General features: G+C 43.9%; 3 protein-coding genes across 7 annotated transcripts; 2 read left to right on the top strand and 1 right to left on the bottom strand.

The window, feature by feature from the left end:
- Positions 709–4,583, top strand: LOC8060561 (ankyrin repeat-containing protein At5g02620). Of its 2 annotated transcripts, XM_002445719.2 has the most exons (4): positions 709–971; positions 1,231–1,769; positions 2,393–2,802; positions 3,133–4,583. In XM_002445719.2, the coding sequence occupies exons 2-4, from the start codon at positions 1,373–1,375 to the stop codon at positions 4,012–4,014; spliced, it is 1,689 nt and encodes a 562-aa protein (XP_002445764.1). In that variant the 5' UTR covers positions 709–971; positions 1,231–1,372; the 3' UTR covers positions 4,015–4,583. The 2 variants fall into 2 exon arrangements, with proteins under 2 accessions (XP_002445764.1, XP_021321556.1); XM_021465881.1 differs by lacking the exon at positions 709–971 and having other exon boundaries at positions 978–1,769.
- On the top strand, positions 11,778–16,016 carry LOC8060902 (la-related protein 6B). Its single transcript, XM_002445718.2, has 10 exons — positions 11,778–12,251; positions 13,333–13,414; positions 13,961–14,055; positions 14,387–14,449; positions 14,518–14,597; positions 14,686–14,776; positions 14,900–14,947; positions 15,038–15,106; positions 15,225–15,365; positions 15,458–16,016. The coding sequence occupies exons 1-10, from the start codon at positions 11,886–11,888 to the stop codon at positions 15,734–15,736; spliced, it is 1,314 nt and encodes a 437-aa protein (XP_002445763.1). The 5' UTR covers positions 11,778–11,885; the 3' UTR covers positions 15,737–16,016.
- On the bottom strand, positions 16,024–23,715 carry LOC8060901 (disease resistance protein RGA2). 4 transcript variants are annotated; one of them, XM_002444604.2, is made up of 7 exons: positions 18,950–19,285; positions 18,520–18,850; positions 18,273–18,414; positions 17,710–17,908; positions 17,327–17,402; positions 17,131–17,248; positions 16,024–16,978 (listed from the first exon to the last, which is right to left on the bottom strand). In XM_002444604.2, the coding sequence occupies exons 4-7, from the start codon at positions 17,882–17,884 to the stop codon at positions 16,286–16,288; spliced, it is 1,062 nt and encodes a 353-aa protein (XP_002444649.1). In that variant the 5' UTR covers positions 17,885–17,908; positions 18,273–18,414; positions 18,520–18,850; positions 18,950–19,285; the 3' UTR covers positions 16,024–16,285. The 4 variants fall into 4 exon arrangements, with proteins under 4 accessions (XP_002444649.1, XP_021321098.1, XP_002444648.1 ...); XM_021465423.1 differs by having other exon boundaries at positions 17,710–18,414; XM_002444603.2 differs by lacking the exons at positions 16,024–16,978; positions 17,131–17,248; positions 17,327–17,402 and adding an exon at positions 19,317–23,715 and having other exon boundaries at positions 17,898–18,414; positions 18,950–19,172.

Raw genomic sequence — 26,570 nt, 5'->3', positions numbered from 1 at the left:
ACCCTTTTTTACCGGTGAAGGTGATGGCCGGCCGGCAACGTCTTTGTTGGTTATCTATCTAAAAAAAGGTCTAGAGTAAAGCCGAGATTAAAGGGTGGAGACGACTAGCGCCCACTAAGTTTTGTTTATGCTTAGCAAGTACAGTAGTGTTTTGCTGACCATGTCTACTAGTAGTAAACAGGAGCTGTCACAGCTCACGGGTTAAAACCATCTCTTGCACTGTGAGCTGGTGGTCGTGTACTGCTTAACTAGGGCTGTTGGTTACAGGCGTTACAGCCTAATTGTAAAGAGTTTCAAAGAACAGCTAATTAATCTTCAGAGGAAATGCGAGTTGGCCAAACCATATACTGTTACAACATTGTCAGATATATAGCTGAACTTCCATTGTTTGCGGCATATATAAGATTAGCTGTAAACATTTCCTCACAGTCCTATCAATTTACAATTTAGTTGGAACATTTCTACTTTCTACTATTTTTAATACATGAAAAAGTGTTCATATAATTTCGATTTGTATAGCTGTTTTGTTTTTCATTATTGGCCCTTTCACTGATTGAGCTGATGATAAAGCCACCACAAAACAAACTTTTTCTAAGAGACCAAGCACAAACCAACATTAACGGGAAAGGAAAATTGCAGCCAATAGAAGCCTGCCATGTTGCAAAAATATTTTATCCCCAGCAAATAAAAAAAATAAACGACCAAACCGTACCAACTTGAGAGATCAGGGTGGCAATTGGCGTATTTGTTCGACCGTCTTCTCTCATCAGCGGCGGCGAGGCAGAAGTGGCGAAACCTGAAAGTGAGCTCTACGAAAGAGAGAGGGGCCAAACCAAGAAAAGCAAGCTAGCGCCTACCAGGCGAGCTCGGACCAATACCTGCAGTACCAGGACCTTGTTTTTGTTCTCTCATTCGTTCCTCACCGGGTCCGGGTGGGGCGTTGTGGTGGCGCCTGGCTGGTGCGAGGAAAGGTGAGGTTTTGGGTGGGGATTCTTGGAACAATCATTCAACTAACCTTTCTCTGGTTTCTAGCATTCTCGAGCTTTCTGGCCTGTTCTTGGTTCAGGCCTTCAGGGGGAATGAAAGGATTCTGCTTTCTGCAATATTCCCGTTTTTTTTCTTTTCGATTTTCTGCTTTCAGATTTCCAGTTTCGTGCCCCGTTTCAGTCCTTGTTCGCAGCCAAGCACTGCGGAATAGCGTGCATTAATGCTGTTGATTTTCTTGCGCAGTATCAGGCGCAAGTTGCGATTTTTGGGAGTTTGTTGAGGCGTCACAGAAAGTTTGGTGAGCAAAAGGTTTCCTGGATTCGTCAAGAACGAGGCATCTCGCAATCTGAGGCGCTCCATCTAGTTGCCCCCCTCGGATTCGGCCATGGAGCGGCAGTCCAGCATCCGGCTGGGCGCGCTGGAGAAGCTCAAGAGCTTCCGGGGGATGGAGAAGCAGAAGAGCTTCCGCGGGATCATGTCCCTGGAGCGGCGGAGCAGGGACAGCCCGGGGAAACGCGGCGACACGCCGCTCCACCTCGCGGCGAGGTCCGGGAGCGTGGCCCACGCGCAGAGGATCCTCGCGGAGCTCGACCGCGCGCTGGTCGCCGAGATGGCGGCCAAGCAGAACCAGGACGGCGAGACGCCGCTGTACGTCGCCGCCGAGAAGGGGCACGCCGAGGTCGTGCGCGAGATCCTTAAGGTCTCTGATGTGCAGACCGCCGGCATCAAGGCCAGCAATAGCTTCGATGCGTTCCACATCGCCGCCAAGCAGGGCCATCTTGGTAAATTGCTCGTCTTGTTTTGCTTATCGTCAGAGTCGGAAAAAAAAAACTACAGTATAATTTTGCGGTCTGCTTTGTCATCTGTTCAGCCTTTTTTATTTTAATTTTGCCTTATAGTCAGTGAATTGATGACTAGGGGTTTATGGAATGGGATTAGAATTTGGTCTGTTGAGACTGCCTTGTTGACTGTTGACCTTTTTATACATGTGATTGTCTAGTATTAGGAACGTGATTATGCTGATCTGGTTGACTCAAAAAAATGCATGTGTTCATTTGAAGAATGATTTATTCAACAGTTTTAGTTGGATACACAGCATTAATAAGGCAGTGAAGGGATTCTTACCTTCACTACCTTTGTTTACCATATTGGGTGAGAAATACTGTCAATCCTTTTTTGATTTTTCCACTGTGTCTGTTCTCCAATAAGAATTTATAATGTGATCTATACTGAGTTGCTACTATTGCTTTTGTGCATGTTGATGATGTGAATATTGGTTAGCTGATCTTATCCCACTCTGTTCTTTGTCATGAAACCCATGTTAGGGAATAAGGAGTGAATTGCAATCGTTCCAACGCTTTTAAGGCTAATAATAGCCTTCTCCCATTTCTTGGTTATTTCGCAGAGGTTCTGAAGGAGATGCTGCAGGCTCTTCCTGCTCTTGCTATGACAACGAATTCTGTAAATGCTACAGCTCTGGACACTGCTGCAATTCTGGGTCATGTTGATATTGTCAATCTCCTACTGGAAACTGATGCTAGCCTTGCCAGGATTGCAAGAAACAATGGGAAAACGGTTTTACATTCAGCAGCAAGAATGGGCCATGTGGAGGTTGTAAGATCATTGTTGAATAAGGATCCTGGGATTGGTTTGAGAACAGACAAGAAGGGACAAACAGCACTACATATGGCTTCGAAAGGACAGAATGCTGAAATCGTGGTTGAATTGTTGAAGCCTGATGTCTCGGTCATCCATATTGAAGACAACAAGGGAAACAGGCCTTTGCATGTTGCTACTCGGAAGGGGAATATCATTGTAGGTGATCACAGATTGGAATGTCCTTTTATTGTTTTACCTTCTTTTAGTTTTATAATTTTCTCCATCATTTGCATCCTATCTTTCACTAGTGGACCTATTTTCTTAGGATACTTCTGAGCATAAAGCTCATCAGTTTTCCTTACAGTGCATTACTCTGGTTAAGATGTTTCAGAGAACAAACAACAAGAAAAATTCATGTACCGACACGTAGAATCAAGCATGTGTAGGGTATCTTAGCAGTTTTTGCAAGAGTTTGCTAACTCTTACATAGGATTATATATAGTTTTGGCTTTCTTAATGCTCATCTATGACTGTAATTCCTTACAGATAGTGCAGACTCTATTATCAGTTGAAGGGATTGATGTCAATGCAGTTAATAGATCTGGAGAGACTGCGTTTGCCATTGCTGAGAAAATGAACAATGAAGAACTTGTTAACATCCTAAAAGAGGCTGGTGGAGAAACTGCAAAACAGCAAGTACATCCTCCGAATTCCGCGAAGCAACTGAAGCAAACAGTCAGTGATATTAGACATGATGTCCAGTCCCAGATCAAGCAAACACGTCAGACCAAGATGCAAGTCAATCAAATCAAGAAGAGGCTCGAAAAGCTCCACATTGGCGGGCTGAACAACGCCATCAACTCCAACACCGTCGTTGCTGTGCTTATCGCCACAGTCGCCTTTGCCGCCATATTCACGGTCCCCGGAAACTTCGTGGAGGATCTGACCCAGGCGCCTCCCGGCATGTCCCTGGGGCAGGCGTACGTGGCGAGCAACCCGGCCTTCATAATCTTCCTGGTCTTCGACGCCCTGGCCCTCTTCATCTCGCTCGCGGTGGTGGTCGTGCAGACCTCGCTGATCGTCGTGGAGCGGAGAGCCAAGAAGAGGATGGTGTTCGTGATGAACAAGCTCATGTGGCTGGCGTGCCTCTTCATCTCGGTGGCCTTCATCGCGCTGACCTACGTGGTGGTGGGGCGTGACGACTGGTGGCTGGCCTGGTGCACCATGGCGATTGGCACCGTGATCATGCTCACCACCCTCGGCTCCATGTGCTACTGCATCATCGCGCACAGGCTGGAGGAGAAGAACACCAGGAAGATCAGGAAGAAGGCCTCCGCGAGCCAGTCCCGGGGCTCCTGGTCCCGTTCAGTCGACTCAGATGAGGAGATACTTAACAGCGAATACAAGACGAAGATGTACGCGCTGTAGGATGGATTAGCAACTGTAACATGACGAATTCTTTGTACATAACTGTGCTGTTTCGCCAGAGGCTACTGGGTAGCATTCGGTGGGATTGACGACCTGAAGGTCGGGATGCACAGGCTGCGGCACCACATCGGTCTTTTAACCAAAAGGACTGAAGGCACTAACCTTCCTGCTGAATCATGTTCAGGTCACATTGACTGGTGTACTGGTGTGCCTGTTCCTGGGTGACAGGGTGAGTCTGCTGAACTGTGTGGTTCTTGCACCTGAAACTATCAATGATGATGGAGATAATTCAGGTAGAAGTTTAGAATAGAATGAAGTGTCTGGTACAAAACGCAATGTGTCATGCTTTAGATATGATGATTTTGTACACGAGGATCTCGATTTGCTGAAGTCTTGTGGGCAGGTCTTTTGCTTGGGGCCTTGGGCTTGTGATCTGTGACGGAGGGATTACGTGTTGACTTACATGAAAACGGTCATTGTGCTATGCACCGACTATATGACAGTTTTTGTGTAACTTCTTGTACACCGGAATGAATCGTGTATCTGCGAATAAAGATTTTTGCGTGGCAGTGTAAGTGAAGAAGTAATCATTTCATTGAGTGAAGAAGAGTGAAAACTGGTAAGAAAGAGAACCTCCGAGGCTGCTTCGGTAACCACGTCAAAACCATTCAGCATTTGTTTTGTTTTTTTTATTTGAGTGTCATTTTGCAAAGTCTACCACGCGCGGCGCGGCCCACCCCGTATCATGCTTGGGCTGCTTTGTTGCCGAAAAAGTCTATTTTAGCTCTCTATATATGAATATTTTCGTAGTATCATATTTCTCTTCAAACTGTAAGACTAACATTTTACCAACTCTCCTGTTCTGTTTTCAAGTGGTTTTATCTTTTCTTGTTAACTTAAAAATCCAATAAGCACTTAGTGATAGGTTGGAATACGATGAATTCAAGTTTTTACAAATCAAAAAATCTTAGTGATAGGTTGGAATACGATGAATTCAAGTAAAGCTTCTCAAAATTAGTTTTTTGCTCTATGAAAATGAGAAAAATATCCAAAAAATCTAGAAAATTCCCACAAAGTCTAAATGTGTTTTAAAAAATATCTAGGAAAATATATGTGATTAGGGATAGTCACATAAAGTTTCCTCTTGGATGAACAACGAGAAAACAAAGGAGAAACACCAATCTAGCATCACTTGTTGATCCTCTATACTGTAAAGATTGGTTTAACGTGATGCCTTTCGGCTCTCACGGCTCCATGTTATATAGTCCTAGGAATAGCCCCTAGGTAGCGTATACAGGTTGGATTGTACAAGAGATTGAATCTACAACTACTTTACAACAGATTACAACAATCCTAGACTAGATACATGGAGCCGGGTTTACTTGAGAACCAATTCAAGTCACGCTAACAGCCTTGACGTGTTGTGCCTTGCCTCCAGGATATACCAAACACATCTCATATTTCAACACCCCCCGACAATCACAACTTATCTATAAGATTGAGATTGTTACGAAACATCATTGTTTGTCTCACCGGAAGCGCTTTGGTAAATCCATCAGCGACCTGATCAGATGTACTGATGAACCGAACATCAAGGCACTTGGATGCAACTTGTTCTCTAACAAAATGATAGTCAATTTCAATGTGCTTGGTCCGAGCATGAAACACTGGATTTGCTGAAAGATATTTTGCACCAATATTGTCACACCATAAGCGAGCTGTACGGGGATAGGTGATGCCTAACTCATCAAGCAATTTCCGTATCCACATCATCTCTGCAGTGGCATTGGCTAGGGCCTTGTATTCAGCTTCTGTACTTGACCTAGAGACAGTAGCCTGCTTTCTTGCACACCATGACACAAGATTGCATCCTATGAATACGGCAAAACCACCGGTGGACCTCCTATCATCCGGGCAACCAGCCCAATCTGCGTCGGCAAATGCACTGACAAGCATAGATTCAGACTTCCTGATCTTGAGACCAAAACCGATGGTTCCCTTGACATACCTAAGTATTCTCTTGACAGCTTCCCAATGAGTTGTGGTCGGTGAGTGCAAAAACTGACGGACCTTGTTAACTGAGAATGATATATCTGGTCTAGTCAGAGTCAAATATTGCAGAGCACCTACTATGCTGCGGTACCTAGTGGAATCATCACTGCCCAGGCGAGTGCCACTAGTAATAGACAATCTTTCAGCAGTAGACAAAGGAGTGTTCACCGCCTTGCATAACTGCATGTTGACTCGTTTTAAAATATCAGCAGCATACCTCTCTTGAGTCATAAGCAACTCACCCTTCTTCCTTTTAACCTGGATGCCGAGGAAGTAGTGGAGTTCTCCAAGGTCCTTGATTGCAAAATCACGATGAAGATCTTGAAGAAGAGTCTTCACAGCCTCCTGAGATGTACTTGCAACAATGATATCATCCACATATACAAGCATAAATATTATGTGTCCACCCTTGCGATAGAAAAACAGTGAGGTATCAGCTTTAGAGGACACAAATCCAAGACTTTGTAGTTTATGACACAACCTTGAATACCAGGCTCTAGGCGCCTGTTTTAAACCATACAAAGCCTTGTCAAGCTTGCACAAATAATGCGGTTTGTGCTTATCCTCATATCCAGGAGGTTGCTTCATATATACTTCTTCTTCTAAATATCCATGCAAAAATGCATTCTGCACATCAAGCTGCCTCAAACACCAGTTCCTCGAAACAGCAAGTGAGAGCACAAGACGAATGGTAGCTGCCTTAACTACTGGACTGAAAGTATCTTCATAGTCAATGCCATATCTCTGCTTGAATCCTTTTGCAACGAGGCGAGCCTTGTATCTATCTATTTGACTATCAGATCTTCTCTTGATTTTATATACCCATTTGCAATCAATTACATTCTTCCCTTTTAGAGGTGGTACAAGGTGCCAAGTTTTATTCTTCTGTAACGCACTAAATTCAACATCCATAGCATTTTTCCAATTCTTATCAGCTAGTGCATGTTGTAGACTGTAAGGTTCTTCAGAGGCAGTAGCAATATGACTGTAACGAACTGTGCCATCAGTGTAAATTTTTGGCTTGCGTATACCTTGCTGTAACCGTGTAACTGGACGAAGAACAGGAGGAGCTGGTACAGGCACAGTAGTATCCATAGGCGATCCAATCTCTGGCACAGAAGATCCAGTGGGCGCTGATGGCGCTGCTGAAGCAGATGGCGCTGCAGAAGCTGAAGCAGAAGCTGTCAGAGCGCTCCCGCTCTGTCCCCCCGGTGCCGGAGGAGGGGAGACGGCAGAACACGTGGCAGATCGGTGTTGGAGCTTGGCGTTACGGAATCAGTCGGTGCCAAAGCCGAAGACGATCCTCCCGACAGATCCACTGCCGTGGTAGGCGAATCAGAATCGGGACCAGCGCCGGGACTTGCCAAAAACGGAAGGGCAACAGGCTGCATAAAATCACCACCATTTGCACTGGCATCTTGATCATTGGAGTCCAAATTTCCTGCAAAATCTGCATGCTCAACAACTGGATTAGTGCACAGGGAATCATTACCAGATGGCTCAGAGATATTGTTGTCCCCATAGCTAGAATTTAACAAAGACGGAGGGAGTAATAAGATCTCGGAACGAAGGCGTGCTCCAGCATTAGGATGCAGACGTGCAAAAGGATAAACAGATTCATCAAACACTACGTCACGAGAGATGTACACACGACCTTCTGAGACATCTAAGCACTTGAACCCCTTGTGCATATTGCTATATCCAAGAAAGACACATTGCTTTGAGCGGAATTGAAGCTTCCTAGCATTGTATGGTCTCAGGTTAGGCCAACAGGCACACCCAAAGGTGTGAAGCGTGTGATAATCAGGTGTTTGATGAAAAAGACGACCAAGAGGAGTTTGACCATGAATGACCTTGCTTGGGAGCCTATTGATGAGATAGGTGGCTGTGATAAATGCCTCGTCCCAAAATTTGAGAGGCATGGAGGCATGGGCAAGGAGGGAGAGGCCAACCTCAACTATGTGACGGTGTTTCCGCTCTGCAGAGCCGTTTTGCTGGTGAGCATGAGGGCAAGACACATGATGGGAGATTCCAATGCGCTGGAAAAAGGAGCTTAATTTTTGATATTCTCCTCCCCAATCCGTTTGGATAGCAAGGATCTTTTTATTAAATTGTCGTTCTACCATAGACTGAAAATCATGAAATTTTTGGAAGACTTAAGACTTATGTTTCAAAAGATAGATCCATGTAAATTTGCTAAAGTCATCAATAAAACTCACGTAATAATTATTTCGACCAACAGACGTGGGTGCAGGACCCCATACATCGGAAAAAATAAGTTCAAGAGGACTTGACGACACGCTTGTGGACACGGGGTATGGCAACTGATGACTTTTACCCTTTTGGCAAGCATCACAAACTTGCTCTTTATTGGACTCGGAAACAAACTGAATCTTATTTTTACTAAGGACTTGATGAACTATGGTAGATGATGGATGACCCAAACGACTATGCCACGTAGATGTGGACAACTTGACCGCACCAAGCGACCCGCTTTATTAGTTGGAGAGGATGATTTCAGCGGATAAAGACCTCCCTCACAGCCCCCTCTAAGCAGCGTTCTCTTCGTGGCCTGATCCTTGATCAAAAAATAATCAGAGTGAAACTCAATGAAAGCATCATTATCAGAAGTAAGACGGTGGACAGACGCTAGACTCTTACTAGCTTCAGGAATATATAGAACATTATTGAGGATAAGATTACGCTTAGGGGTACGAACAAAACTCTGACCAACTTGGTTGATTCTCATACCTGCGCCATTGGCTGTATGGACCTGGTCGTTTCCGTGGTACTTGTCCCTCATGGTGAGCTTCTCGAGATCACCCGTGATGTGGTCCGTAGCGCCAATGTCGGTGTACCAGTTGGTGTCCACGCCGTAGGAGTTGGTTGCTGCAGCTGCCGAGCGCTGTTCAGGGGCTCCAGTGAACGAAGCATCAAAACGTTTGAAGCAACGTATGGCAGTATGTCCCTCCTTGCCACACAACTGACAGATAAAGTTGTCTCCGTTATTGTTGCGTTGAGGGCGACCATTGTTGCCGTTGTTGCTGCGGCCACGACCACGGCCGCGACCACCGCCGCCGCGTTTGAAACCGCCACGTCCTCCACGTGTGGCGGTGTTGACGGAGGATCCAGATCCACCACTGGTTTGAAGGTCGATTCGCTGCTCCCAGCTAACAAGTTGAGTATAGAGCTCGCCAAGCGAGATCTTCTCCACACGGCCCGTGATAGAGGAGACAATGGGATTGTACTCTGCATCAAGGCCGGCAAGGATGAAGGATGCAATCTCCTCGTCTTCGAGCCTTTTTCCTGCCGAAGCCATGTCATCGGCAAGAGATTTCATCTTGCTGAAGTATTCCGCGATGGTGGATGACCCCTTGTGTGCAGTAGCCAGGGCCATGCGGGTGTTGATGATCCGGCCACGAGATTGCGACGCTGTCATGTCGACGATGACTCGCCACATCTCTGCCGACGTGGTACAGGAAGAAACCTGCACCATGACCTCCTTGCTGATGGACGATAGGAGGTAGTTGACGATCTGCTGATCCTTGGCAACCCACTCCTTGTACTCGGGATTGTCGGTCAGCTCCGTCGGCTTGGCAGCATCCTTGGCGATCTTCTTGGGCGGTGCTTCCGCCTCAGGCTCGATGTAGTGCTCAAGTTGGCAGCCACGGAGAGCAGAAAGAACTTGCATGCTCCAAAGAGGAAAGTTATTTTTGGAAAGCTTCTCGGTGACAGGGCAGCCGATCAGCGAAAATTGGAAGGACATGGCGGTGGAAGAGGAAGCCATGGATGAATCTAAGGATACCTAGGCTCTGATTACCATGTAAAGATTGGTTTAACGTGATGCCTTTCGGCTCTCACGGCTCCATGTTATATAGTCCTAGGAATAGCCCCTAGGTAGCGTATACAGGTTGGATGGTACAAGAGATTGAATCTACAACTACTTTACAACATATTACAACAATCCTAGACTAGATACATGGAGCCGGGTTTACTTGAGAACCAATTCAAGTCACGCTAACAGCCTTGTTGTGCCTTGCCTCCAGGATATACCAAACACATCTCATATTTCAACATATACATCATCGTTCTCATTTTTTTGCATGTGTTTTTCTTGATTCCTGAAGCAACAAGAAACGAGCATGAAGGGCCTGTGGATGGTCGGAGGCGCAGGGACGAGAGTGGGGGTGTCCTAAGGAGGATATGAGAGAGGCCAGATCTTGAGGGAGAGGGGAAAGAAAGAAGAGCCACGATTCTTTACGTGCCTTCTATTTTCTTCTTATCACTTCATTCTTTGATTCTTTGAATTATCATAATCCAAACTTGTGCAGTCAAATAAACTTTTTTTTGACAAGCTCTATTCATTTATGGTATTTAATCGTTCATCCGATACAAAACTCTTTTTTTACCACTCAACACTTCATATGCCTTAGCGTTTCCCAACACACAAAATATATTTGCTAGCAATTCATTCCAATGAACGAAATGAATAACTAAACAGGATAAAATGAAAACACATCTTTTCCTAGATGAACCCAAACAATAATGTTAAAACTTTTGGGGCATTAAAAAAATAAAGAAATGTTAGAGGAAGAAGAGGACGTAAAAAGAGCTATGCGAGGACCCCTTCCCTATTAATAAGATGAATCCACCACTAATGAATGCCTATCATGAAACTACTTTTGCTTCCATCTCATGATGGCACAACCTAGTTGACTCGATGTTTGCTTCATGTATATAGGTACGATTGGAGGTTGTTTTACAAACCACTAAAAGTATACCTCGCATGTTAATCACGGATCCTAGATAATTTAGAATAAAAAAATTGGACAACGCATAATTATTGACTTGCAAGAATGTTATTTTGGATGATGTAACTAGCTGAAGCAGACAACTAAATACATGTTAGCGGATGATGTGGCTTGTTGATGTTGATAGTTTTCATGAAGAAATAGATATGCTAGCGAAGTTTGTTTCTATAATATATATATATATATATATATATATATATATATATATATATATATATATATATATATATATATATATATATATATATATATATATATATATATATAGACTAGAATAACTTATAACAAAGACTTAGTTTGGCAAAAGGCTGAAGTGCTCTTGAAAATAGTTTTAACAACTATAACGGGTTTATTCTAAAAAAAGCGGACACTTCCTCACCATACAATCTTTGCCTTTCTCATTATATATCTAACCAAAAGAAGCACTCTAGCAAACTCCCCTGGTAGCTTTGCCTATACAGGAGAGATGAAAACCTCTCACGCCATGAGCTTTGAGTTTTACGAACGGTGCCCTATGTTTTATTACTATGATCATTTGTTGTCACCATATAGTATCATCAAAGCATGCTCATCTTGTCCTCTCATTTTTTAAAGCCTTGTGTTGGGAGTAAATGTTTGGTAGTTGAGGCTAATTGTTATTATTTATTAAAAATTAGCCAAGGATAAACATGTGCTAGCTCATATGTAGCTAGCTATTTTTTTAGCTTCGACTAACAATTAGTTTTAATCAATCTAATGTTCACAAAAAAAGTTTTAATCAATCTAAAGAGGTTAAAAAAACAATGCTAGCTGTTGGATCAAACCCTACCAGCCCATATATGGTATGTGTTCAAGTTGTGACTCTAGTCCATGGTTTAAGTTAAACCCAAGGGTTAAGAAGCCAACCTTTGGAAATTAGATAGAAACCGCCTGTGTGGCGTCTTCTCTCTTCCTCTTCGTCTCCCCTCCACCCCAAAGCCGCCTGAGAGCAAACCAGACGAAACCCTTCTGGGCTTCCCCTCGTCCCCCATGGCGCAGGACGACATCCCGGAGTCCACCGCCTCTGGATCCTCCTCCTCCTCCGCCTCCTCTGCCCCGGTAGCTCGCCTCAACGCCGCCGCGCCCGAGTTCACTCCCCGATCCGCCACCCAGCACCACAACCACGGCAACAACCCGCACCGCCGCGGCCCGCACCACCACCATCAACAGCATCATCACCACCACTACCACCATCACCAGCCGCACCAGCACTACCAGCCGCGGCACCAGCACCACCAGGCCGAGGATGAGGGGAGCGCCGCCGCGACGGCGGAGGATAGGGAGGGCCCCGCTGGTGCCGGGCAGGCGCAGCAGCACCGGCTACCGGAACCCGAGGCCCGCAAGCTCGTCAAGCAGGTACCTTTCGTTTGCCCGCGATCGATTACTCCGGTATATGCCGTGTTGCTGTATCTCTATGCTGATTCCGAGCAATGGTTGGTGTGAATCTGGAGTGTCGCGCGAACCTAGATCCTTTTGTTCTGTAAACTAATGGTATGGATGAGTAGACTGATGCGTTCCTGTATATTGCTTCGTTGCAGCTCTATTACTTCATTGCAATCTACCATGTCCAGGGAAAATTTTATTTTGAGTTTCAGATGCATTCTGTACTTAGATCACTACCGGATGTGTTGCATCCATGATCCATCAGTTTTGATGTATCTCTTAGAAGCATCTTATATTCGTGTCTGATTTCTTAGTTCCTGCTAGTAAGTTAAGATCATCAATTGTACTGTAGCATGGTATTTCATTACTGATGAGTGATCTCTGAATGTTGGAGGGAGAAAAATAGAATGCAATATGGCAAAATCTATTTTTGGAAAACTCATACTTAGGAAATATTTTATTGGCTGAGTTACTTAGCCTATGATAGCCTGCAGGGTTCGTACTAAATGCAAATACATGCTATGGCGGGAAGGGAACAGGCCTGCATTCACATTTAAGTGTCTTATTAGGGTTGAGTGACAGGAGGGGGAGGCAAGGCTGGAAATTATAGAGCAGTTATAAGCTATACCAATGTTTGGCGAACACGTGGGCATGAGTTGGATTTATCAGTCGCCACTAGGGTATAGCGTAAACGACAAATTACAAATTTGTCGTCTTTAGAAATTAATTTAGATTGCAACTGGTGCACACGTGGTAAGCGGAAGTGTCGGTTTACTTGTTTTTTTCCGTTTTAGGACAATACTCCAGAAAATGGAAAGTTAAATCTCCACAATTATTAGTCTCCCACGTTGCATCTTTTGTAGCTTCGCTTATTTTTTTTTCTTGATATCCTTTTTTCTTTTCCGTCCCTCAAGTCAAATTACTGGAAACATGTACACTGTTCACCCCTTTCAGCATTTACTATTTCCCTTATAGTTTCTCATTCATTGGATGCTTGATTTCCATCTGTATCACTATCTACTCATCGGATTAAATGTATTTGTCAATGTGACAGGTTGAATTTTACTTCAGTGATATCAATTTGGCAACAACTGAACATCTGATGAAGTTCATCACTAAGGATCCAGATGGATTTGGTGAGTTGAATGGTTAATTTCAATAAACTACCTGATCACCCTGTCTGCTACTATATGCATTTTTTATTAGATGGTTTATAGTTGAGATCATTTGGATTTTGATGCAATGGAAATATCTATATGATGTTGCTAAACAAAGAAGCTTTTTGATGCTATGCTTCTGGTATAGGTTCCCACCATCTCACCTTTGTTCTTTTATACTATTGTTTTCATGTGTTTCTACAATTTATGATCCTGGGGAAATTTTCTGGTATCAATACATTTTTCGAAATGGGAAAATGTTATGCTCAAGTGTTTCTAATATGCTTGCATTATTAGCTGTATACATTGTGAGTTGCACACCCTTCATGGAAGTTAAGATGTATTGCTTCTAATAGAGAATTATCCAATGCGTTTCCACATTTTGTTAAGCAAACAACACTTTATTTTCGCCAGTCAGCAAGCAATGGACATGAGTTAAGCAAATGCTCACCTTGACATATTGATGTGATGTTTAACATATTTTTATGTTTGGTAGTGGTATTGACATGTCATTGTATTTTGCAGTGCCAATATCTGTAGTTGCATCTTTTAGGAAGATCCGGGAGATAGTCTATGATAGATCCTTGTTGGTTGCTGCGTTGCGCGCGTCATCTGAGCTGGTAAACATCTTATTCTAATATTGTGCTAACCACTACTTTCCGATATCATTGTTCTTGACAAATACCATCTCACTTTGTTCTTTATACTAGTTTGTTTGTATATTTATATTCTATTTATGTTTCTGCATACTCAAGTAATAAGGTTCCATTAGTAAGAGCTAGGATCTGGCTGTCCCAAAGCCTCAGTTTAAGGTTAAAGCAGTCTGTAATCTTATACCATCCTATGGCAGAGAGTATCTTGTCATGTCCTTCTATTGTCCCCACACTGAAACATAAGGGATGCCTTGATGTTTTTATGTTCACTAAAATACATATTTGCCTGTATCATTAGGTTGTTTCAGAGGATGGGAAACAAGTTAAACGCTCACAGCCTTTCAATGCCGAAGAAGTTCAGGTTAGGATTGAATTAGTTGAACAAACTGTCCACTATTTATAGGCTGCTAAAATGTGTCCTTTGTTCAGTCTCGCATTGTTGTTGCTGAAAATTTACCTGAGGACCAAAAGCATCAGACTCTGATGAAGATTTTCTCCGCTGTTGGGAGGTACGCCATATGCATGTCTGTTAGCACAAATAGTTGCCAGCCAGATGCAATAGTAATCCCATGAGTCATGATGTTATCTGCATTGCAGTGTGAAATCTATACGTACCTGCTATCCACAAGATGTTGCTGCAGCAGCTGCTAATAAAACATCAAGGATTGAGATGATTTTTGCTAATAAGGTCTGTACCATGATGTTTTGTACTCTGTGAATGCTAAAAGTTGATCATTGAGCCCATAGCTTTGTGATATATAACAATTAATCAGTTGTACTGTTTTTATAATTTGTTTTGCTGTATTTGTAGCTTCATGCTTTTGTGGAGTATTCAACTGTTGAAGATGCTGAGAAGGCAGTATGTCAGCTTGACTTTTCTATCCAGTTGTGCTTTCCCACTTTTGGTTCACTAATAGAAGGAACACCCTGTGACCTGTGTTGTGTATAGGTTGCTGAATTCGGTGGTGGGGGAAACTGGAGAGATGGGATTAGAGTCCGTTCACTGCTTGGTTGCCTGGTATTTTTTTCATTGTCCATAATATGTTCTTTACAAAGTTGGGTATGGTAATGGATGCTAATGAAAACAGAGAAGAAAATGTTTACATGATGTTCCTTGTTATTTCCATTCTTTGTAGAAGCATGGGTTGGGTCAAGGAAGAAAAGGTGGAGATGAGGAGTATGCTGCAGATGAAGATGGCCCTGACACAACTGACCATCAACATGACTATGGAACAGATGTTGCTGCCCAGAACTCAGAAGCACATTTTGATCATCAGGTATTGCGTGGTCTTCTGGTTTCATTCATGTTGCTATAATATTACTGGATCAATCTTTTGAACGATTGATATTCTAACGATGAATTTTATAGGCCGAAGATGGCACCCTTGACAAGGGTGGAATGAGGCAGCAGGGGAGAGGGAGAGGCCGTGGAGGCAGAGGCAGAGGCCGTGGCCAGTATTATGGTTACAACAACCGAGATGCTCACCATCCGATTGGCACTCCCCCATCAGAGCACCCAGCTGTGCCAAAGCCGCCCCCAGGTCCCCGTATGCCTGATGGCACAAAAGGGTTTACCATGGGCCGAGGGAAGCCGCTCAACCCTACCACTGATGCTGCAGCAGCTAACCCTACCACTGACGCTGCTTAGCTGCAGCATCAGTGTCGGTGTCATCCTGTTGCCCTGCTCATCAGTCTTTTGCAAACCGATTGCAGTGGTTATTTGCTCAGGTTCTAAACTGATTACTGTGGCGTGTTGGTTCATTTTCATGTGAGATCTAAAAACAAGTAAAAAGAGAGATGGCTGTACCGTGGTACATGCGTGTATACTAACACAGGAAGTTTAAACATGTGAACATGTGCTGTGATACAGTTCTTAAATTAGAAAGAAAAATATACTTTTAGTCAAAAAGACAGAGGAGGTTTTATCATCTCAGTGTCTCTAATGCTCCAAAAATCTTCGAAGCGTGCTAAGTTGCGAGCCACAGTTCCAGAAGCCCAGAAGCGGCCGGCCACTAGCCTACAACATTTGGGCTTTGGCAAGACTGCCTATGGAAGGACTGCCAAAATTCCATAAACAGTGTGCAAAGGCAGAAAGGTTCGTCCAATTCTCATATTACAGAGCTCTGGAAATGGCTTTAGAAAACTGCAAGCAAAACACAGCATTCATGGCCATGTTTACTTCCCTTGGCTTCCAAGCTTATATCCATGCTCTCCCATCTGCTTTAGGTATGGCCCTCAGCAGTGCTGCCCTTCCTGCACGCCCACCCGTGCTGGAAGCCGGCTCACCGCCGGCGCCACTCCCAGCTACGTGCGTCCCTCTCGGCGGCAGCTCATTCCTCCTGTCCTGCAACTGCAGCTCCGTCATCGTCATGCCCCTTGTGGCCGCCGGCGGACATGGCTGCCTCGCCGCCTTACCATTCTTCTTCTTCTTCTTGACATCTACGCTGGACCCAGGACCTTTGCTCTGAGCACTCACCGCCGCTGGAGCGCCTTTGCTCTGAGCACTCACCGCCGGCGGTGGAGCTTGGCGCCGGAATATCGACCGGGCTGTTGTGATCAGATTCTTGGGTGCCTTGTAAGGGACTTCTTGGTCTGCCACTCCCTTGACCGTGCTAGTGCCGCTGGCTTGGCTTGCGTAGCACCTCTCTGAGTGTTTCTTCGGTGCACCAGCACCGCTGCTGGCTCGGGTACCTGGAATAGCTGCAGCTGCTGCCTTCTGCTTCCCATTTGGCGTTGCCTTGTGGCTTGGTCTCTGGTCTGCAGTGCGCGGTTGTTTCTTCTCTTTGGAGACCGCCGGCGCGCCTTTGACGCAGGTCGTTTTCGCTGAAGAGCTAGCTGTATGTGATGTTGGTCGTGCCAATTTTGTCGCTCCATCTGGCTTGCCTGAGAGCTGTCATAGATTTTTTTGAGGGTCAGAGCTGTCATAGATAGATAAACAAAGATATCAATCGGATGATATTGAACTGGTTGTTAAAAGAAGTCTTCAGATACTGTTTTGGAAATGAGTAGCAGATATAGCATTTGCAATAGCATTCAGTATACCCTTGACGGTTTAACTGGACGAGGAGGGATTGGCACCTCCTTTTGGAATACCATTCGAGAGGAGTTGGCTTCAGAATCAAGGGAAGGAAACAGAGGTGCAGTCGGAGGTGTCATCAGCCTGAAACAAACGGACAGTTCTGAGAAATGATTCCAATCATGCAAGAATAATCTAGACTCGAGTTTGATCCTACCCTACCAGTCATAATCATGCTTCTCGTCCACTGGTATAAGGAAATCTCTCTTTCCTGAGGGAACTCTGCACACATGACCACCTAGTAAAGTAATATATGTCACCAGGTGAGTGGATACACTTTAGGAGTAGTTGCACAAGATTTTAATAATTACAAAAGTGGGGGAAAAACACTGTATTTAAACCTCAACTCTTTCACTTCCAATCCAGAACTCCATATTTGTGCTCCTAAATAAAAGGAACTCCAAATCCGCTAGCTTTGAGGAAAGAGTTGAGTATTGAAATATGGACTATTCCCACAAACCATGGCTACTCAGTTGGAAAGAATTTTTATGAACATTCATCCCAATAGGCATGAGAGAAAGGATCACAATAGCCAAACATCTTACCTTGGATAGCATCAAACTCGACTGAGTACATTGGTTCCAGGAGGTTCACATCCCTATACTTCTCGCGCTTGTTTAGCTCCCTGAAGAAAACAACGCTCTCATCTTTGTCTTCGGCCTGAATCACAGATGGAACCTTAGCCTTGCCCATTCCAGCAAGTCTTCTTATGCGCTCCATTTTCAAGAACCGAACCTATGCTTGCTACAACAAATGAGAGGATCAAAGGTTTGGAGACTGGCAAAGGCTACATGAATACTACTCAAAAGATGCCAAATTTTCCGGCAATTCCAAGGCTTGCTGGCATTAACTGAAGAAAGGGTATAGTAAATTATCGGTGAAAACGGATTGATCGATGCAACCAAGTTCAAAATGATTGACCAATTCAATGGGTTAACAAGCATTGTGTTGCTTTCCTCTTGCCCTATAAGCAGCATAATGTCTTTTTCTTTTGTCTCTCCTGCTTGTCTAGCCTTGGTGGCCCTACCTAGACCCTTTTCTTCTTTCATAGCATATTACTTTTCTAAAACAACATTATATATGGAATTAGGAGTTAAGTAGAACCTACTCTTCCCATCTTCTGTCACATTCCATAAATACAGTGTTAAAGACAAAATTCCCAATAACTATTTTCTGAACTCTCTTCCCAAGTGTCACATTGTCATTAGCTTCCAAAGAATCCAGCCCCAGGGCATCTGGATGGATCCAGCCTGCAGATACCAAATATAAAAAATATAACTAGGAAGTAGTAATCAGTCTTGGGGGCAACAATATAGGCAGTAACACAGAAGTAGTTCATATCTCACAGTACTTACATGGATGATTATAGAGGCTGTCATGCACTCATGCTGTATAGTGCTCATTTTCTGGTGCCTTGATTAAGCAACTATTAGCTGGCATACTATATGCTTTCACTGATGATCAGGACGTGCTCCTCTCCAAGTTTTGTACTGTCATGTCACCATTCCGATGTGTGTTGCATTGCATACTTGATGCCTCTTGCTTTTGACAAACAGAGCAATGACACAGCTATGACAATGTATTGTGTATACTAAAGATAAGGCATTTTCTTCTCCTCAGTCTTCTCCTTCCACAGGAGACTTGTTATATGCACAAGTAGCACAACCAATCAACTATCCAACATTGCTGCACAAGGACATATACAAACGATAAGCTCGAATGGATTTGCATGGTTAACAGTTGAACAACAGAGTTGGGTAAAAGTAGCCCATAATGGAAATCTACCTTTGCACTGTGTTTATGTTTATCAGCAAGTCAAAATCCAGTTTTGTCCGCCCATAACAGAATGATAACAATTTGCTCATTTTGATTTTCCTGATAAAAAGATAGAGTCTTGCATGCAAAATAAAGCTTAGGTAGCAATCCTATTAAAGAACCTTGAACTTGAAGTGGGGGCAATGTGTCGACCAACTCTCATCAAACCGAACTTAAATCTCACTCTAACATACTGATACAATAAAAAAGATAAGAGAGTGAATATGCATTCGGATACACAAAAATTGAGTTCTACTATACTGTACATATATCTAAAACACGAAAGGATGGATAATTACAAGATAATGGAATTGTGGTGATGCAGGAACGCACACACCTCAGTCAAGTGTCAGCAGAAGGGGACGAGCTTCTTCACAAACTTCTTTATGTTGGACTCTACTGCTGGAATGTCTTTATTTGAAATAGAAGAAATCAAGTCAAAGTACTCCCCACCTTGTCTGCAACGTCTCTGCAGGTCAGGGCAGGCCTTTATCTCCAGGAATTTGAGGGCTGGGAGCTGCTGGAGGAGACCCTGTGGAAATTTCTCTATCCCTGGACACTCTTCAATACTCAAGCTCTCAAGCGAAGTGAGACCATCCATCCCATCAGGTAGTGCTTTCATCTCACCACAGTCCTCAATGGAGAGATGCCTGAGCTTGGCCAGATTTCCAAGGTTTGGAGGCAGAGCCACCAAACAGTTGCAGCAGCGGATCCCCATTTCCTCAAGGGATGTGGGCAACTTGGGAATCTCCATCAAGCTCTCACAATGCTGTATCAATAACCATTCCAGCTGGGGCAGCAGAAGGATTTCTTCAGATGACGAGCCCTTCCCCTCCAGGTTCTTACAGTACCAAATATCCAGAGATCGAAGGCAAGGCAAGCATCGGAGCTCCTCCACTGGCCAGTGAACAATACTGGGGCATGATCCAATCTCCAGTTTTTCCACAAAGGCCAAACAGTCCCGAAACCCAAGTTGAGATTTGGACAGGTTAAATATTGACACGAAGCCATCCTCACCAAGAATTTTCAAACTCCGCATGGTGTCTAGAGGTCTTTGGTTTTGGCTTTGAGGGTCCTCTTGAGGCATCACCACCTCGGCCAGCAATCCAATGTCCAAGTGGACAAGAGATGGCCAAGAGCCCATGGGCATGCTCACAGGAACAAGACCACGTGCAGAGTCACCTCGACAAGATAGAAGTGTGAGAACTGGGCTCTCCGGAAAAATTACAAGTTTATAGCAATGGTAGATTCTTAGCTCTTCAAGCATGGGAAACATCACTGAGGTACTAGGCTCTCCTGTACTGTTCTCTGTCCAGCTCTCCAACTCAGGCAAATATTGTAACTGCATCCTCCTCAACTTTGGGAAAATTTGCTGAGAGGTGTTGCATCCTGCCTCTGCCACATCGATGTTCTTACACAGTGTTGTTAGGCTGATCATTCCGGACAAATTCAAAACTTCAAGAGAAGATGACAGCCATACTATCGGTAAATCCTTGCATCTTGGGCACTCAGTAATAACGAGTTCTCTAAGGCAATGGAACATTTTAGGGTCTCTCATCCATTGCGACAGAGCCAAGCCACCATACCCATGTAGCTTCAAAACTTTGAGTTCACCATGAGGAACAAGAGATTCCAGTACTTCTTCATCTTTATTAAATTCCTCATTATCTAATGGATCATAATCTCGGTCACGGCCCCAATACAACAATAATTCACTAAGGTTCTGCTTCTCATGGAAATTGACCTTTGACCCACTCTTTACTTTGTTTAAATTGAACAGTTCCAATCTGTTGCCAAGATGTCGCAGGTCTTTGAGCTCCTCGATTCCTAAGTCATCTCCAGTGTCCACAATATAAGTTGTCAGTGTGCGAAGGTTCTGCAGTAGACCAAATTTTGGTGGCATCCGTTCCAAACTATCACATTCCAAAAGATGAATATAGCTGATCTTCCTCATAGTTGTCATACCATCTGGTAGATACTGTAGCCTGGAGCATCCATTGAGCCACAACGACTGTAAGTTGTACAACATACATAGTGAATTTGGCAAGTTAACAATCTTTGACCCAGAGAGATCAAGATACCGCAAGTGTGCTGTATTTATAAGCTGGCCATGGATAACAGAAAGACCTTCACAACATAATGATCTTACTGACTTCAGTTTTAACTCCTTAAGATGATTGTGCGCTGATTGAATCAACAAAGTATGGAGAGGTGATCTGCCTTTCAGTAATCCATTAATTTCATTCAATTCATGCCGTGACACTTGCATGTGATATATATCTTTTATCAATGCTTTTCCTTGAATCAACTCTTCTGCAGATGTACATTCATCTGAAACATCTTTTGTCAGGTCATGCATTAAATCATGCATTTTACATATTATTGTCTCATGAAGTGAGTTACAAAATATCTTCGCTTTCACATCTTGAAGAAAGGACCTCCAAACCAACTCACTGAAAACAAATTCACTTTTCTGTGCCAAATCCATCATCCCCCCTTCACGAATATAACCATTTGCCATCCATAGTTGGATCAACTTATCCTTCTCCATCTCATAATCCTTTGGAAAAACAGCACAGAACGCAAAACATTGCTTCATTTCCTTTGGCAAGTATCTGTAGCTCAGTTTTAGTATGGAAGATACTTCATCTGTGCCTCTACTGGTATCACTGTTATAGCTTTCTGCAATGGCCTCCCAATCCTGGACTTCTTGTTTTGAACTCATCAAGCCACCCATTGTATTCAGAGCAAGAGGTAGTCCCTTGCACATGTGGACGATGCGTCTGCCAATAGTGACCAATTTTGGTTGCTCTTGTACTCCTTTACTAAATGCTTTCTTTGAGAATAATTCCCATGCATAATCTTCAGTCAAGCATGCTAGCTCCTTGGTTGGAAGGGTGCCCATTATAGCAGCCACTTGTTGGCTTTGACTAGTGACAACAATCATGCTTCCTGATCCTCCAATAGATGTGCACAGTAATGGTTTAAGTTTGTCCTCCCACTTTCCCTGCTCTTCATTCCGCACATTGTCAAGGATAAGTAGGAACCTTTTCCGGCCAATGGCTCCTTGAAGTCGTGCTCTCCAGAACTTGCTGTCGTCAGGCAGATCACATCTTTCACCTGTAGCCAATTCAGTGACTGATCTCACGACAGAGGTGGCTTCAAACTTTTCAGTCACACAATGCCATATCTTCAAGTCAAAGTGCTTTTGAATCCTATGGTCTTCGTACACCATCTTTGCTAGCGTGGTCTTGCCCACACCGCCCATCCCAATAATGGGCAGCACCTGCACATTCTTCTGATCTTGATGCTGTTGGTCAAGCAACAACTTTACTACCTCCTCCTTGTCATCATCTCTGCCAAAGATTTCAGCAGACCCATCCAGTACTACCTGCTTTTGCTGACATAGAATGTGTTGCGCCACTGGGCGCTCCAGCAGACCTAAAGTGTGCATCTCCAGGACAATATGATCCAATTTCTTAAGAACCTTGCTCAGATTCCTACTCACAGTGAGACGGAACAGAAGTGGGCTGTGAAGGGTCAAGTACCTCGATACCTTGCGGGCCGTGGGCTCACCCTCATTGGCCTCACGCCGCAGAGCCTCATACTGTAAGTCGTCAAGGACGTCGTCTGCCTGATAGGCGACAGCCTTAAGTTCCTTCATCCACCTCCTGATGACAGGGCTGGTCTCGCCCTTCACCTCGGCGTCAGGCAGCATGCACTGCACCGCCAGCAGCAACCGCTCCAGCTTGCCACGGTCGGCGTCGACGCCCCACATGCGGGTAACGCGCTGAACGAGCTCGTCGGTGGCCTTGCCGGCCACCCTGGTCACCACAGGGAGAAGCAGCGAGTCAGCCATGCTAGTTAGTTTGCTCTCTAGCCTTGTTTGCAGTAATGCAGTGCGTACGGGTGGGTGGTGAAGGACCAGGATTCATGCATGTAGAAATAGCTGGGAAAGAACAAAGCAGGGCGGTATTATCATGGAATGCAAGTGCAGGCTGTGGCGATTAATTTAGCGAGAAATAGTAAAGAATATGAAAGCGATGCGCAATACACCACACATGTCTCTGTAAACTATTTTCCAGGATGCTGGTTAGGGATGATTCCAGTAGGATTAATCCACCATGTGGGACAAGAAAAGCCCAACAGAGGAAAGCGGCACACTAATAATCTTCTCAGCACCCGGTGGAGCAGCAGTCATCCGCGTCATGAGCTTGGAGCCGGCGGAGCGGCCAGATCTTGTGCCTGATGATGGCAGCAGCGGCGTGGCAGGAGCATGACAGCCGCTGTGGCAGGCGGCAGCAGTAGAAAATGGCTACACATTGCTGGAACGATGGAACTTGGCGCGTGTTTGGGTCATTTCTACAAGCACCCCACGTGCATTGCATGGCATGGCATGGCATAGCAAGGTAGGGGTAGGCAGAGAAGAAGTGTGCGACCTGAGGCGGGCAGCAGGCGCATCCGGGAGCGCCTCTGCGGGCGTCGGAAACCAGCAGGGGCGCGCGCGGCGACGGCGTGGCCTGCCCAATGCAAAGGATCAAGCAAGCTAGCATCAGTTGACGAACGGACGCGCGAGCGCGAGCGCGATACGACCCATTCACCGTGTAAAGTGGATGAGGGGCGCTCGCTTTGCGGCAGGCGACGCCGACCTGCACGTTTAGGCGGCATGCCGATTGCCGGCGGCGGATGAGCGAGCTCGCAGGTGGTAGACGGTGGCTGGCGGCGGCACTGCAGCAGGGCAGCTCACAACCGGTACCGGTAACGGCTAACTGCTGGTGAACATTTTGGTGCTGTTTGGTTTCCGTTGCTAAATTTTAACTAGCTAAATTTTAGTTATTTTAGTAGTTAAAGTTTTAAACACATTGATAAAATGAGTTAAAATAATTTAGTTTCATTAATTATTTAAGAGTAGCTAAAATAATTTTAGTATAACTAAAATTTAGTAAGTCGAACCAAACATGCCCTTATTTGTCCTGTAGATTCAAAACTGGGCCTCGTCATTTGTTGGGCTCGTAATGTAGATTCTTTTGGGCCCACCTGCTTGTCAATATTGTGGCGGCACCAGTTGGCTGTTGGCCTGCAAATTCACACCTCTGCTCTAGTCGGTCACTATTGTTTTTTAGGAAACAAAGAAATTGGTTGCTAGGCAATTATACGCGATATATACAAAGGTAGGCAATTATAAATCCATATAAGCAAAGCCGAAAAAACTCGTTGAAAAACATGCATTGCAAGTTAAAACTGTGGGGGCACAAAAAAAAGACACAAAAGGTTAAAAATTCCTAGTCCTAGCTAAATACTGCATTAAACCAAGCATGCCTCAAATACAACCCAAAGACAAAGGTTAAGGCACTCACAATGCAAGACTCTATCACAGAGTCCAAGACAATTAATTACATATTATTTATGATATTTTGTTGATATGACAACATATTTATTGAAGAAACAGGTAGAAAAAATAAGACTCCAAGTCTTATTTAGACTCTAAGTCTATATTGTTCGAGGTAATAAATAACTTTAGACTCTATAATAGAGTCTGCAATGTGAGTGCCCTTAAAGACTCTAATTACATGGGAAAGCAACATATGAATAAATCTAGGAGATACTCCCTTTGTTCTTTTTTACATGTCACATTAGTTATACAATCCATCGTCGAATGTCTATATAAAAAGTTTTTATAAGTTCATAACTGGGTTGTCAGACAAACACTCTATGGTAAACAAAAGAGGACATATGGTATAAAGGGTCTTGCTCTCCGGTCAAAGTGACGCTTCTTGTTCACTGTTACGAGGACAATCATCACACACTGCTGCACAAAGGAAGGCAGACAATAAGTTTGGGCACTCACAAATCACATTATTACTTGGAAAACCTTATCACATTGGCAATTAACAGGTGACAGGTGGTCCACGAAACACATTTGCGTGGCTGCCAGTTTAGCAATGATGTTCAGTACAAGTATTAGAATAATCAGAGTTCAAACTTACCTCTGCAGGTTGTTTACGTTTGATCAGCAAGTCAAGGTCCCTTTCTGTAACCTAGAACATACTCTTGTCGGTCATGCTGCTAACAAGACATAGGTTATCCACCCAAAAGCAAAGTTTACAGTTTTACACAGCAAATCCTACAAGGAGCACCACTTTCCGTGAAACCCAACTTAAATCTAAAAAAAAATAGAGTATGGAATGAATATATATTCAGATAGGTCCAAATTGATTGTTCGGGAGAAAAAAAGATAATCGCTCAACTGAAGAGAGGCCATCCATCTCCCATCAGGCAGCTCTCTCAGCCCATCGCAGCCCCACATCCCAACTCCCAAGCATCCTCAACTTGGCCAACTTTGGCCTATTGGCCTGTCCGAAGATCAATGCAACTTAAAAGTACAGCTTATAACACCGTTGGCTTGCTGAAACCAACTTTAGCCTAGCCTGACTTATTTCCTAGCCATACTACAAGAAAGACACGTAACCAAACAAACCCGATATTGTTTACATGTGTTTCTAGATCCACGCTACCTAAACATAGTTTTAATAAAACTCACAGTAATTAACTATCTATCTGAAAAATGATGTTTTTGTAAAATGTGCTCAAAACTTGTTTAGCTAAAACCTATTTATACTTTCTAGATCCAAACAACCACATACGGCAAAATGGTCCATATGGTCTTCGGAGCATCGAACGGCCACAGTCGTAAAGTTATTTCGCCTCGACATAATGTCACGTGCCATCACTTCCTCAGTTTTTAAGGTCCAAACTTAGAAACCACTCTGACCGTAGTTTTGAGGCTAAAACCGCCAAACCCTCCTGGACCATATTATAGGTGTATAAGGCTGTCTCCAATAGGAGACCTATTTGAAACCCAAACCCAAAATAGATTTCCAACACAATACCTATAGCCTCCAACAGAGTACCCATACAGAAGACCTATTTTGGGTATCAGGAGAGGCATAACCCAAATTTGGGTATCCTCTCTCCTCGAGACCCATTTGCAGAGAGTGTTGTCTTTTAAGTCTTGTTGTTGGAGAAGACTAAAAATAGATATGGAACCTTTTACCTGTAGCGCTACCCAAAGGACAAATAGGTCTTGTAATTTAGGTGACCATTGTTGGAGATAGTCTAATATAGCCAACTAGTCATATGTATAAGCAAATGAGAAAACATAAAATGTGTCGTCTTATTAAGACACACATTCAAAACTTTGTAAGAAGATACACAGGAAATAATTGAGAATAGAACACTCTGTCAAAGTGCATATCCTCTCTATATCAAACATCAAATACCCCACTTTTCGTTGTAATGGTCAAGGAGAAGAGGGTGTAAGAGCATCTCCAGCAGTTCCCCAACAATCTTTTCCCAATATACATGTATTGAGGTAGCCTAATGTTATCTTTTTGTCAATATGTGCCGTACTTTAATATATGTCCTCCAATACCCATATGGAAGGTGTGTCACACAAGAGTATAGAGAGGAAATATAGATGAAAAGTGGTAGTTGGAATGGTCCTATGGTACTGAGGGAGTTATATCTTTCCCTTTATTTCAAGGGAGATGAGAGAAATATTGGTAGCCACAAAAAAAGAGAGGTATTGGGC

This window comes from Sorghum bicolor, chromosome 7 (genome assembly GCF_000003195.3).
Source record: "Sorghum bicolor cultivar BTx623 chromosome 7, Sorghum_bicolor_NCBIv3, whole genome shotgun sequence".
NCBI lineage: Eukaryota > Viridiplantae > Streptophyta > Magnoliopsida > Poales > Poaceae > Sorghum > Sorghum bicolor.
The sequence above is the reverse complement of the archived record's forward strand: the minus strand, read 5'-3'. Positions and strand labels throughout refer to the sequence as shown.